This window comes from Microcebus murinus, chromosome 1 (genome assembly GCF_040939455.1).
Source record: "Microcebus murinus isolate Inina chromosome 1, M.murinus_Inina_mat1.0, whole genome shotgun sequence".
In the NCBI taxonomy this organism is placed as follows: Eukaryota; Metazoa; Chordata; class Mammalia; order Primates; family Cheirogaleidae; genus Microcebus; species Microcebus murinus.
The window spans coordinates 66,697,333-66,712,289 of NC_134104.1; the positions used below are offsets into that span (position 1 = coordinate 66,697,333).

The window sequence follows — 14,957 nt, forward strand, 5'->3', positions numbered from 1 at the left end:
CCTAGAGGCAGCCTCGGGAGGCGGCTACTTGCTCCCCGGAGAATGGACCAAGCTGGTTCAGGCAGTCCTTTCACGCGGATAGTTCCTCTCGTGGAAAGCCGATTTTCTCGACCGCTGTCAAACTACAGCTACTAATAATTTAAAAAAACCCAATTCTGCCTCTTGGACCCTTGAAAAACTTAGCGGACAAGGGAAGTTTGCCACTGAACAGCGCCAAAGGGGACTCCCGATTGGGCTTTTGTCTCAGACTGCCGCAGCCGCTTTCGGCGCTTGGCGTACACTTCCCTCTACGGGATCTGTCCTTACTCCCCTGACAAAAATCACCCAGGGAGCTCAAGAGGGCTTTAGTGAATTTGTAGGTAGGCTTTTAGAATCTGCTGAGAGGACCCTCAGACAGGAGGATGGTGATAATAAACTCATTAAACAACTGGCCTATGAAAATGCCAACAGTGCTTGCAGGGCCATCCTCAGGGGCAAACTAAAAAATAAAGACCTTAATGACATGATTAGAATGTGTAATGATGCTGACCCCTTCGCCCATAAGGTGTCGCAGGCCGTGCAGCTTGCGGTTGGGGCCGCCATCCCAGGCACTGTGGCACAGAAAGGCTGTTTTAAGTGCGGTCAGCCAGGGCACTTTGTGAGACAGTGTCCCTTAGCCACCTCCTCTGCTGCCCCTAACCTCAGTGGACCATCAGGCAGGCCAACTCGGCCCCCCTCCCTCTGTCCTCGCTGCAAGAGGGGATACCATTGGGCTAATGAGTGCCGCTCTAAGACCGATGCCCTTGGAAATCCCTTGCCCCCCCTTTCGGGAAACGGCCTGAGGGGCCAGCCCCGGGCCCCTTGTCCTATTCAATTTCAGTCGGCCTTGGGGAACAGCCGACAAGAGGATCCCCAGCCCCTAGACTCCTCCGAGCGACCACAGGGAGCGCAGGAGTGGACTTGTGTGCCTCCTCCGACACAATATTAAGACCTGAAGATGGTGTTCAAATTTTGCCCACTGGCTCATTTGGACCCCCACCGGCTAACATGTTCTTTTTTATTCTGGGCCGAGCCTCCTCCACTCTTGCAGGGCTCATAGTCCACCCCTCCATAGTAGATAGTGACTTTACCGGGGAGATTAGCATCTTAGCCAGCGCGCTTACCGGCCCTGTGTGTGTCTCTAAGGGACAGCGCTTAGCTCAGGCATTACCCTTGCCCCTTAATACATCCTTCCCAGCCATCGCCTCTAACCGAGGTGCTTCCTGCCCTGGCTCTTCTGATCTCTATTGGGTCCAAGCTATCACCAAAAAACGACCCACCCTGCGGCTAAAGCTAGATGGTAAACTTTTTGAGGGCCTTCTTGATTCTGGAGCCGATTCCACAGTTATTGCCCAGGATGCCTGGCCCCAATCATGGCCACTGCAGCCTTCCCTTACGCACTTACAAGGTATAGGACAGTCTAATAATACTCTCCAGAGCTCAAAAATTTTAACATGGGAAGACCCTGAGGGAAACAAAGGCACCACTCAACCCTTTGTAGTCCCAAACCTGCCTCTTAACTTATGGGGGCGTGATATTCTTGCACAAATGAATATCATTATGTGCAGCCCCAATGAAGTTGTAGCCAGCCAAATGCTTAAGCAGGGATTCCTCCCAGGGCAGGGTTTAGGCAAAGAGGGTCAGGGACTAAGAGCACCCTCCCTAGGTCAGACAGATCAGGACTAGGGTTCAAAGAACATTTTTTGTAAGGGCCATTGATCCCCCTGCACTTCAGGCAGATAAAATCACTTGGAAAAGTGACTCACCTGTCTGGATCGATCAGTGGCCCCTCCCATCTAACAAGCTAGCCGCAGCTACAGCGTTGGTGCAGGAACAATTAGCTGCCGGACACATAGAGCCCTCTACTTCACCATGGAACACCCCCATTTTTGTCATTCAAAAAAGGACTGGCAAGTGGCGGCTGCTACAAGACTTGCGGACTGTTAATCAAACAATGGTTCCCATGGGGGCACTCCAGCCTGGTTTGCCTTCGCCCGTAGCTATCCCCAGAGGCTACTATAAGATAGTCATTGACCTGAAAGACTGCTTTTTCTCCATACCATTGCACCCAGATGACTGTAAGCACTTCGCCTTCAGTCTTCCGGTAGTAAATTGTATAGGACCCTCCCCGCATTTCCAGTGGCGAGTATTGCCTCAAGGCATGGCCAACAGCCCTACCCTTTGCCAAAAATATGTAGCTCAGACAATTGATTCTTTTAGAATTCAACATCCTCAAATATATATAATTCATTATATGGATGACATTCTTTTTGCCGGAGCCGACGAGGCAACCTTACATCAAGTTACCATGCAGGTTGTCTCGGCCTTACAAGCTCGAGGCCTCCGCCTGTCCTCTGAAAAAATTCAGGTCTTCCCCCTTCCTCTGCAGAACTAATTCTCTCCTTAGTCAACGCCTCTGTCAGGACCATCCGAGAGGCCAACAATTCAGAATATCAGGAGTATTGGGTATGCTACTCCCCCTGGCCTCCCTTTTATGAAGGCGTCGCTACATTTGGTCAGCCATTATTTACTAACGACACCAGCAGACTCAGATGGGGCCTAGAGACCCATGATGGCCTAACACTCAGCCAAGTCACAGGCCTAGGCCTTTGCCTTCTTAGCCCAAGAATGCTTCCCCCCCGCACCCTTAGAGAAAATATGCAATCAGTCAATTACTGTCGACTCCACCTTTCAGTATATTCAGGCATCTAACACCTCTTATTTTGCTTGTTCTTCCAGCCTTACCCCTTATGTAGTCACTGCAACGTTTCTGGAGCATAGAGAATACTGTGTGTTAGTCATGCTCTTCCCCAGACTCACTGTACATCCTGCTGACGAATTGCTCAGATTTTGGGAGCGTGGCACCACAATGCCCCGGAAAAAGAGGGAGCCCATCTCGGCCATAACACTCACAGTTGTTCTAGGCCTTGGTGCCACAGGGGCTGGGACAGGCATAGCCTCTCTGGTCACCTCCAACCAGCAGTACCTGCAGCTCTCTGCTGCCATTGATAATGATCTCCGAGAGCTACAGTAGGGCCTAAAGTATCGTAAAGAGTCCCTTGCTTCGCTTTCTGAGGTAGTGTTGCAAAATAGAAGGGGCCTAGACTTAGTGTTCCTCCAAGAGGGAGGTTTGTGTGCAGCACTTAAAGAAGAATGTTGCTTCTACGCAGACAAAACAGGCCTGGTAGAAGATAGAATTGAAAGAGTTAGACAAAGCCTAGAAGATAGAAAAAAACGGAGAGAACAGAGTGAAGCATGGTATCAAGATTGGTTTTCCACATCCCCCTGGCTATCCACATTGCTTCCCAGTGTCTTAGGGCCGCTTGTAGGTTTTCTGTTGCTCCTCACCTTTGGGCCTTGGGCTTTCAAAAAACTAACTAATTTTGTCAAGTCACAGGTAGACGCAGCCACACAAAAATCGGTCTCCATGTTTTACCAACGGCTAGAACAAAGAGGCTCCAGAAAAGACCTCCGTGGAGAGTCTCCCAATACACCCACTGAAGGTCTAAATTTCTCAAACCTTGCCTCAGACATAGAACGCAGTTGGTTCCAAAGGCTGTGGAGACACCCATGACGGGATTATCACAATGCCGTGTACCAGATGCACACCCCGCCAGCAGTGAGGTGACTCCATGACGGGAATATTGTAGGTCCATGCCCGGGAGCACACTTCATAATCAGAAGTGCCGGAGCAGGATGCCACCTACATAGCCTAAGACAGAGGCCTCACCTTCACATTAATCGCCAGATCTTATATTTGGGGTGCTGGTCGCGGAAGCACATCGTGTAGCCTAAGACAGGCTCTCCACCAACTTATATAAACCTCCCTCATATTAATAAAGAGAGGGGGAGATGTTAGAGGCAAGGACCCTCAAAGACCCTCAACTCCCCTATGACTCATCCTACGCATGGACTTCGCCCTGGAAAATTCCAGCTATAGCTCCGAGAAGAATGCATTCCATGACGTGCTGACCACGGGATGCTCCAGGGAGTGCTGACTGCAATTGTTCCCGACCACCTGCCAGGTTGGAGATGAGTAACCAGTCAAAAACAGGATACCGATAAGACGCTGATTGGGGCTGATTAACCCAGACCCAAGCCTCATCGTCGCCCCACTCTATTTTTTTGTTTCTACTTCCTTGTTTCTGTATGCTTATAAAACCTACTAAGAATCTAAGTAAAGCAGACCTTGACAACCATTTGCTTGGTCTCGTTTCTTTCTCTCACCCATCTCTTTCAGGCACGGTCCCCCTCGCCCCCGCGAGTAACAGAAGGTCCCGCAGGCCGGGACAAAGACACTACAATTAAGCACAGACACAATTAAGGGTTTATACCTTGGGGAAATTCCTCTCTCAAAGTAACTTGTTTAGTGATCTTATCCTTACTGTCAAAAGTTCTAGAGAGGCAGTATAGTCTAGAGGGAAGACCTTGGGCCCAGAAGTCCAGGCAGCCAGATTCAATCCCCAGCTTTGGCCACTTATGTGCCCTTGAACAAGTCAATTTACCTCTCTGGGCCTCAGATTTTCATCAAATAGGTGTATTACCACCTACCTGACAGAGCTGTTATAAGGATCAGAGCTACTGTGCTATGTACAAAGTGTGTGGCACCTAGTAGGTCCCACATGATCATTTTAGCCATCACAGGTTAAAGGAACCTCTAGACCCCTGAGGCTGCCATGATGGAGAAGACCCCAGCCTGCGGGAGCCATGTCGTGGTCCTCCTGACAGGGACAGCACACTGAGCTGCAGACTGAGCCAGTTCAAAACAGCAAGTCGGGTTCTTTTACAAATAACCTTAATGGTGCACTTGGACAGGGAGAGTTTGTGCTCCATGGTTCTAACAATAGTTTAGAAAAGTGACCTAGAAATTTCCTTCAAGACAGAAAGTTTAGGAATTGATCATTTCCTGATTACCCCCCTAAGCCCCAATATTTGCATTCCCTCACAATATCAAATATGCCTAATATTACCCCAAACTTACAATCTTATAGGGGCTAAAGAAACAGCAGCCATTATTTTTAAATGAAATCATTCCATAATGATTTCATTTCATTATGGCCATTCCATAATGGCCAATTCCTAACATTCCATAATGGCCAATTCCTAACAATTCCTAACATCCATTCTTAATTTAAATAAGCCACACTCAGATGACCAGCACCCACCAACACACCACCCACCCAGGCATGCTTTGAATCGTTATGCAACAAACTCAATTCACAAGCTCAGGTCTTTTGGAGTTCTTATACCAAAGATCAGAAAGCTATAGAAGAGTCCTAATTGGTTAACAAACAAAAGAGAAGGAAAATGTAAGCAGGATTAACATTCATCACTATCAAGAGACCCAACTTATCATTTCATAAACTTGGATCTGTCATCACCCTGGGTAGAAAGGGAAGAGGCAGCATGCAGAAGCTACAAAGGGCTTTTCAGCACAGTGACTCTGTGTGCTGTGGTGCAGCCACCTCCCCTACCAGAACACCCGGAACACTCCTTCCCCTCCTCCTCCCCCTCCCCCACCCACATACCTCTTTGGAGCACCAGGCACATTTTGGGTGGATTAGCAGACATTCCTCACAGGAGGTGGCACTTCCACTACTGCATATGTTGAGACCTTCAAAGCAAGATAAAGATGTACCAATTAGTTTCTGCCTACAATTACTTCCTTCTTTAACAGGAGATCTCTCTGAGGCTGAAGGGTGCAGGCCTCAATTCTAATTGCAGGTTAAGGCTCATTTGCTGAGGCTAACCATTGAGTTTTCAAAGCATCCACTTGTGTTTGCAGCTTCCATTTCTTCTGCTGGGCCCCCTTGGATTCCCATATCTTTCCCGCATACTCAGAAAATCCTCCCTCATTGAGGGAGAACAAGGCCCCTTTACACTTAGTCCACTCAAAATAGTACAAGAAAAGGAAAGAAAAAAGAACAGATTGGTTTCATTCAGGCATTAAAAAAAAGAAAATCCTAAATCAGATACTATCACATCAAAATCCACAGATACTGAAAAAAAGCCAGCACATCCCTTAAAAACGAACGAATCGCAGGAATACAACATTGAGTTAAGATAAAGGAAATTAATTGATTCTACATCATTAGTAGGTCAAATTAAAAAAAAAACATATCATTGCCTCAGTAGGTAATGGAAAGGCTTTTGATAAAATTCAAAACCCATCCCTGATAAAAGATCAAACTCAAAGATTAGAGGGAAATTGCTTTATCATTGTAAGGGTTCCTTATTTTGAACCTAGGCCAGTCCTACACAGCCCACCCCACTAATCTGGGAGGCATCTCCTGGGCAGGCTCAGCTGTAGTGGTGAGGTTAGGTCCACTGCCCTCTGTCCTTCCCAACCCGGTCCCCCATCCCCACCCCTCCTACTCACCACCTACCACACCAACAGCACAGGTGTCCTTGGGATGTATCATCCCTTTCTTTTCCTCCCTCTCTGAAACATCCAGAACAGATTACTTTCAACCAAGAGCAAAAGTTGTCATTCATTTTCTGTGAATGAAAATGACTCTATTTGGCACTCAGCACTAAAAGATCCACTGGTTTTTCCCAGTCATTGCTTTGACTATAAAGAGAGAGGCACATATTGGATGAGAAGAGAAACCTAGGGCCACCTAGCCCTCAGAAGAGGGTTCAGATCTTAAGAGAAAAAAAGAGTCAAAAGGATTTTTTTAAAGAGAGGCGGGGGGCTGGGCATGGTGGTTCACACCTATCATCCCAGCACTTTGGGAGGCTAAGGCGGGAGGATCACTTGAGCCCAGGAGTTCAAGACCAGCCTGAAAAACATAGACCCAACCTATATAAAACATAAAAACTATCTGGTCATGGTGGTACACACCTGTAGTCCCAGCTACTCTGGGAGGCTGAGCTAGGAGGATTGCTTAAGCCCAGGAGTTCAAAGCTGCAATGAGCTATGATCGTACCACTGCACTCTAGCCTGGGTGACAGAGTGAGACCTTGTCTCTAAAAAAAGAGAGAGAGAGAGAGAGAGTGGAGGAAAACATACAGGAAGGTGGGAAGTTGTTCCCTAGTTCCACTAAATACCATAAAAATATTTATCATAAGACAATCAACACTATTTCTATACTTACAATGAACTATCTGAATATAAAATCAGGAAAGCAATCCCATTTACAATAGCAACAAAAACCATAACCTAACAAAAAAACTGAGTAACAAATTTAAGCAAGCAGGTGAAAGATCTGTACACTGAAAACTACAAAGCACTGATGAAAGAAATTGAAGATCCTCAGAGATGGAAAGATAACCTGTGCTCATGGTTTGAAAGAATTAATATTGTTAAAATGTCTATGCTATCAAAAGTAATCTACAGATTCAATTGCAATCCCTATCAAAATTCTAATAGTATTTTTCACAGCAATCGAAAAAATAGTCCTAAAAATTGTATGAAGCCACAGAAAATTTGTTTGGAACCCTACATAGGCAGCAACCTTAGCAAAAAGATTAAAGCTGGAGGCCTCCACTACTTGATTTCAAAATATACTACAAAACTATAGTAATAAAAACAACATGGTGTTAGCATAAAAAAACAAACATATAGACCCCCTGGAATAAAGAATAAAGAACCTGGAAATAAATTCATGCATTTATAGTCAACTGATCTTCAACAAAGGCGCCAAGAATATGCAATGAGGAAAGGGTAGTTTCTTCAATAAATAGTGTTGGGACAATCAGATATTCACATGCAGAAGAATGAAATTAGACGCTTACCTCATGCTATACAAAAAAAATCAACTCAATATGGATTAAAACCTTAAACATTAAATCCAGAAACTGTAACACTGCCAGAAGAAAACATAGGGAAAAACTTCTTGATGTTGGTCTGATCAATGATTTTTTGGATATTACCCCAAAAGCACAGGCAACAAAAACAAAAAAATAGACAAATGGGATTGTATTGAACTTCTGCACAGCAAATAAATCAATCAACACAGTGAAGAGACAACCTAAGGTATGGGAGAAAATATTTGCAAACCATACGTCTGATAAGGGGTTAATATCCAAGACATAGGAGAAACTCAACAAACAATAACTCAATTTAAAAATGTGCAAATAGACATTTCTCAAAAGAAGATATACAAGTGCTAACAGGTATATTAAAAAATGCTCCACATCACTAATCAGGGAAATGCAAATTAAAACCACAATGAGCTATCATTTCATACCTGTTAGAATGCCTATTATCAAACAGAAAAAAGACAGCAAGTATTGGCAAAAATGTAGAGAAAAGGGAACCCTTGTACACTGTTGGTGGGAATGTGAATTAGTACAACCATATGGAAAACAGTATGAAGGTTCCTCAAAAAATAAAAAGTAGAACTACCATATGAGCCAGCAAAACTACCATATGAGCCAGCAACTACCCAGAGCCCACTTCTGGGTACACAGCCAAAGGAAATCAATCAGTTTGTCAGAGAAAGATATCTGCACTACCATGTTCAGTGAAGCATTATTCACAATAGCCAACACATGGAATCAACCTATGTGTCCAGGGGTAATTATACCATGTGTGGCCTCACTTCAGCAGGAAGAGCCATCCCAGATCCCAACACAGACCAAGGTCTCAGGACAGAACCCACTGGCAACCTGGGCCTGCCTGCACCTGCTCTCACTGACAACCTTCTAATTGTAAAGTGAATCCGATCACTTAGTGATTTTCTAATAAGCACTTTAAAATGGGAGCACGTGCAGGAAAAGAATTGTAAAATGCCAGTTCTGTTTTTTTGGTCAAATCCCCTTACCTGTCAGAAACCCACTATCTGAGGGGGAAAAATCAAATCTAGAATGAAAGTTATTTTCTTCCTCCTTTCCTCAACTTTGTTAAATACACACTCAGGCCTCTGTAGTGAATCATTTTCTTTGATTCATGGAAAATCATGGAGTTGTGGCCCCACAGAGCTAGAAGTGTTTTAAGATGAGTTAGTCAAGTCACCTCATTTTACAGATTTGAGAAGACAAGAGTATGTGACTCGAAACAAGAAGCCCTAACTACAAGAAAGAGGGCAGAAGGGGCCCTGACCAGCAAGTACCCACACAGAGAGCCTGACTGGTGGTTCCTGTGCCACCCCAGACGCAGGGCCCGTGGGACCCGCTGAGCGCCGGGGTCCTCTGGAGGAGCTCTGACCGTCCTTGGTCAGAAAAGAATTGGGGGTTGGAAGCCTCATTTCAGATTCTGCTCAAAGCCACACACATTCACAAACACCACTCTCTAATTACCGGAGCCTCATTACTGAGCGCTGGGAACCTGGGCCAGGGGTCCGGGGCTAAGGACAATAAGGGCTCCTCAGTTCTGACCCAGACCGGGCTGGGTTCTGGTATTCTGGGCCACCAGCCTAAAAGATCTTAGGAAGCAATACTGAAGGGGCTCAAAGGATGCGACAGTCAATATGTGATGAAAACATATTGAACAACTGCAAAACATTTGTTATACCCTATTACTAGTTCTTTCTATTATTATTAAATATTCACATGCTATAGTAGTTTGACTATACTCAGAATGATTGCCCTAAAATCAGGTTGCTTCGGGGACAAATTCAAATTCAAAAAACTCTGCCCTAAGCACATCATAAATGCTGGACTAGGGGATGCCGGAGATGCGCAAGTGAATGACCCAGGCCCTGCTGCCCGGAGGCTCACCGGGTGCCAGGTAGCAGGTGGCAGACAGGAACTCCAGGATCCCAAACCATAGGCTGTGCGCTGACACATGTCATAGTGCCAGAGTCACTCCTTTGGCAGCTCTCCCCCTATTAATATTTCAGAGAGTTTGGATTTGGTTGGATGAGTCACTTGGCACTAATAAGCATTTTGAAAAGGAAGGAAGCAATGAATAAAAATCTAAGCAATGGAGTTCACAAATGTCAGAGTGTTGTGTCTAGGTCACAGAATCAGGTGCCAGCAGCCCAGACGATGGCCACATCTCATCTTGGTTGCTGTTTACATAGTGACTAGTCCCAGCTCAACTTCCACTCTCTCCAGCCCTCTTCCTTAAAGTCTCTGAAGCCTGGGGTTTATTGCAAACCATAATCTAAAAATATGTTCTCCTTCCAACAGTCATTGACTCACCCCTCTCTTTCATCAATCATATCCAGGCGGCCACCATGTCCGGCCAATCATTCCTTCAAGATGTACGGAATGTTTTTCCTAATCCAATGCTTCCTGCCTGCCTGCACCAGCCCCAACAGCCCAAGCTAGGTCCTCCCATCTAGATCCCTGCCATAGCCTCCTGGCTGGCCTCCCCCAATTCGGACTCTTCCCACTTCTGTCCACCCAACGTGTCCAAGGTCAGATGACTACTGAAGCATACATCTGCACTTGGAATTTCTTGATTCCAAATATTCAGCAGAATAAGCGAAGTGAGTACAGAAGTGGGTACCAAGCTGGAATGGCCTTTCTAGCTTGAAGGTAGCAAGGCCCTAGAACGCTTCCCCTCCATGTCCCAAACAGATGTAAAAAAATTTAAGTCATACCGCATTACTAATTCTATTATTATTAATAGATTTGTCACACAGTAGACAAAAAGTTTCCAGTACAGGCCGGGCGTGGTGGCTCACGCCTGTAATCCTAGCACTTTGGGAGGCCGAGGCGGGCGGATTGCTCAAGGTCAGGAGTTCAAAACCAGCCTGAGCGAGACCTCGTCTCTACCAAAAATAGAAATAAATTAATTGACCAACTAAAAATATATATATACAAAAAATTAGCCGGGCATGGTGGCACATGCCTGTAGTCCCAGCTACTCGGGAGGCTGAGGCAGTAGGATCACTGAGCCCCGGAGATTGAGGTTGCTGTGAGCCAGGCTGATGCCACAGCACTCACTCTAGCCTGGGCAACAAAGTGAGACTCTGTCTCAAAAAAAAAAAAAAAAAAAAAGTTTCCAGTACAGAATCTAGCAACTAGTCATGTCCAAATGTTACCATGACATGCAAATATGCCCTAGAAAGGTTTTATTTCATCAGTTCTTATCTTAGATGGCCCTTCTGAACATTAGACATCTACAAATACCCAACAATATCAGCTCTACAGATGTGCCTTCTATGTTTAAAGCACCATCATACAATGGAATCCTATGAAGCTATAAAAAAAAAAGAATGAGCATATTCTCTGTATATTGATATGAAGCTTACCTTGATTTATTGCTAAGTTAAAAATAAAAAGCAAGATGCAAAAAGTGTGTTTAGGCCGGGCGCGGTGGCTCACGCCTGTAATCCTAGCTCTTGGGAGGTCGAGGTGGGCGGATTGCTCAAGGTCAGGAGTTCAAAACCAGCCTGAGCAAGGGCGAGACACCGTCTCTACTATAAATAGAAAGAAATTAATTGGCCAACTGATATATATATAAAAAAAATTAGCCGGGCATGGTGGCTCATGCCTGTAGTCCCAGCTACTCGGGAGGCTGAGGCAGAAGGATCGCTCGAGCCCAGGAGTTTGAGGTTGCTGTGAGCTAGGCTGACGCCATGGCACTCACTCTAGCCTGGACAACAAAGCGAGACTCTGTCTCAAAAAAAAAAAAAAAAGTGTGTTTAGTGCTGCCTTTGAATAAAAATGGGGGAGGGATACTTGTAACATATGCATAGAAACATTTCTAGAGTCTACGGCCATACCACCCTGAATGCACCTGATCTCACCTGCTCTCAGAAACTAAGCAAAGTGGGGCCTGGCTAGTTCTTGGATGGGAGAAACACTCTAGGCACATAAGAAACCTGATAGGGATAATCTGTGTAGGAAAGGGGGGCAGGAATAGATAATATTCTGGGCTAATGGACAGCCAAAAAGGAAGAGAGACAGTCTCACTGTGTACTAGTTGTACTTTTGACAACTATGTGACTATATTAGGTCAAAAATTAATTTTAAAAAAGGTACTTGATTACTTCCATGGTCTTCCTCCAAAAACTTCTGTCTAATCATGGGGAAAAAATATTGGACAAATCCCAATAGGGGACAGTGTACAGAATACCTGACCAGTACTCCTGAAAACTGTCAAGGTCATCAAAAACAAGGAAAAGACTGAGAAACTGTCACAGCCAGATGAACCCAAAGAGACATGACAACTCAATGTGTGATATCCTAGATGGGATCCTAGAACAGAAAAAGGACATTAGGTAAAAACTAAGGACATCTAAATAACTGATGGACTTTAGTTAATAATATCAATATGGTTAATTAATTATAACAAATGTATCATGGGTCATTCAATATGAAATGTCTGATTTCAAATCAATGATTACATCTCAAACAAGAAGCAGTACGATTAATCAAAGTATGTGCCTAAACCATTGACACAGTATTGCCATCTTAACAGTAGCTTGTTTATGCCAGCTGCGAAGAAGCCTAAAGAATGAGTGGCAATGAAATCACAAAAGGCATTTCCCACAGCTTGTTAAGAATTGAATATTTTCCTTGCAAGAAGTGGTCCAAAGCCTGGAAGAAGTGGTAGTCAGCTGGTGCAAGGTCTGGTGAATATGGTGGATGACAGAGAGTTTCCAAGTCCAACCTCTGTAGTTTGAGCAGCATTGTTGTGTGACATGTGGTCCAGTGTTGTCTTGCAAGGGGATTGATGCCTGTCTCTATTGACCAATCTCGGCTGCTTAATCGCAAGTGTCATCATTTCATCCAGCTGGTTGCAGTAGACATCCGCCGTAATCAATTGATCAAGTTTCATGAAGCTGTAGTGGTTAATACCATTACTGACCACCAGACACCAATAGCTTTTTTTGATGAATATTCAGTTTTGGACTGTATTTCAGCACTTCTTCTTTATCCAACCATTGTGCCCAATGCTTGTGATTGTGAAAAAGAATCCGTTTCTCATCATACCTAACAATACAGTGTAGAAATGGGTTTGCTTTTATGTTGTGACAGCAAAGTAAGGCAAGCTTTGAGACAATTTCTCTTCTGATGCTCATTTAATTCATGCACTACGCATCTATCCAGCTTCTTTACCTTGCTGATTTGTTTCAAATGGTTCAATATTTTTGGAATACTAACGTCAAACTTTGCTGCTAATTTACACGTAGGTTGAAATGGATTCGCTTTTACAACAGCTTTCAGCTCATCATTATCCACCTGGGTCTCAGGTTGCCCACGTGGCTCATTTTCAAGAACAAAATCACCAGAATGGAACTTCTCAAATCATTGATGTACTATATGTTCATGAGCTACATCCTTTCCAAACACTTTGTTGATATTTGAGCTGTCTGAGCAGCACTGGTTCCACGATGGAACTCATTAATATTAGAAAATAATACAAGTTTTTGATTTCTCCATGGTTTCACAAAAATTGCTCTTTAAAAAATGTGAAAGATAATCACAAGCCAAACCATGTGTTTGAAAGAATGAGGATCTATCTTCACAATAAAAATATAACAAGAAGCGTCAAAATGAAAGGTCAGGCATATCAACTGTCAAACTTAGTACTAAGGAAATCGGACATTTCATACTTTATAATCTACATTATATAAGATGTTAATAATAGGCAAAACTGGTTGTGGGGTTTTGGGAACTCTTTATACTATCTGCTCAATTTTTCTGTAAATCTAAAACTGTTCTACATTTTTAGGAAGTTTTTTTTAAGGCCATTGAAACCATGAGAGAAGGGGAGAGATCAACTGAGTACCAAGCATTGTGGCTGTGTCAGGGGCCTAAAGGTGAGACCAGGACCATGCACCAGGTAGCAGGTGAGACAGACTCACTGGAGCTCATCTCACTAATAGAATGTGCCATGAGAGCAAGGGAAGGAGGGGCCAATTCTGCTCCACCCAAGGGATGCACCAGAGGGAGGACTGGACATCTGGCCAGGAATTACAAAGGATTTATATTATACTGTCATTTGCCAGCTATACGACCTTGGGCAAGTTACTTAACCCTTCCAGGCCTCAGCTTTCTCATGCAAACAATTCAGAGTGGACCAAATGGCCTCTATCATCAATATCAGCTCAAAAATTCTTGACACATTCCAAAGGGGTCTCTTTTACTCCCAGGATATTTCTTCCTAACAAGCCACATGCAGAGCCCCTGACTTCAAAGCTAGCTGTAGAAGGCAGCAGGGAGGTGAGGATGGGATGTGTTCCCCTGCACCTCCCAATTAGCAAGACTCAAGATCATCCATTATTCATTCAACAAATATGTGACAAGCACTGTTCTAGGCAAGGAGGATGCAGTGATGAATAAAGCCAACAAAACTCCCTCGCTCACAGAACTTACAGTCTGGTTAGAGAAGAATTCTAGTTGAGCAAGACAGACAATGATCAAAGTAGGTAGATTAGGTGGTGACAAGTGCTTGGGAGAAAAATCAAGGACGTAAAGGAGATAGGAGATAGGAAGAACACAGGGGGGAGGTTGTAGCTTTAGTTGAGAGTGGCCAGGGAAAACTTGGCTGAGCAAGAGACACTGAGAACAGGCTTGTGGGGTGGAGGAGGCCAGCTATGCAGATGTCTGGGAGGAGAGTATTCCAGGCAGACAGGAAGGGCCTGCCATGGGGGCATGGCCCGTATACTGGAAGGACAGTGGGAGGCCCATGTTGCTGGAATGAAAAACACAAGGGGAAAGTGATGAGGCAAAGTCAGGGAAGAAGGGGGAGAGTTCCTAGCACCTGGTAGGATGCTGTCAGGACTCTGGGAAGCCACTGGAGGGTTTTAAGCAGTGACATGATCTGACTTGAGTTTTAACAGGATCATGAGTGTGAGTTTAGAATAATTAAAGGGAATGTTAGACAGGGATCAAATCTGCAGGTGGCAGATGCAGGCCAGGAAGGTGGTTCCTAGGGATGAAGAAGCCAGGGACCAATCAGGGGAAGGAACTGCAGGAAAACACAGAACACCTGTCAGTAATGTATATCAATCATCTGGTAACATCCCACACCTCCCGTATGCCTTCCCTGACCAGGCCAATAAAAGGAAACCACCTAGGCATCCTTAACATCT

At 44.7% G+C, this 14,957-nt stretch overlaps 1 protein-coding gene across 1 annotated transcript in view; it reads right to left on the reverse strand.

Annotated features, from left to right (window-relative positions):
* ITGB5 (integrin subunit beta 5) overlaps positions 1-14,957 on the reverse strand; it is a 113,874-nt gene that overhangs the window by 94,737 nt on the left and 4,180 nt on the right. Inside the window, exon 2 of the mRNA XM_012780437.3 lies at positions 5,547-5,632. Within this exon, the coding sequence (XP_012635891.2) occupies positions 5,547-5,632 (86 nt within the window). The remainder of the gene's footprint in view (positions 1-5,546; positions 5,633-14,957) is intronic.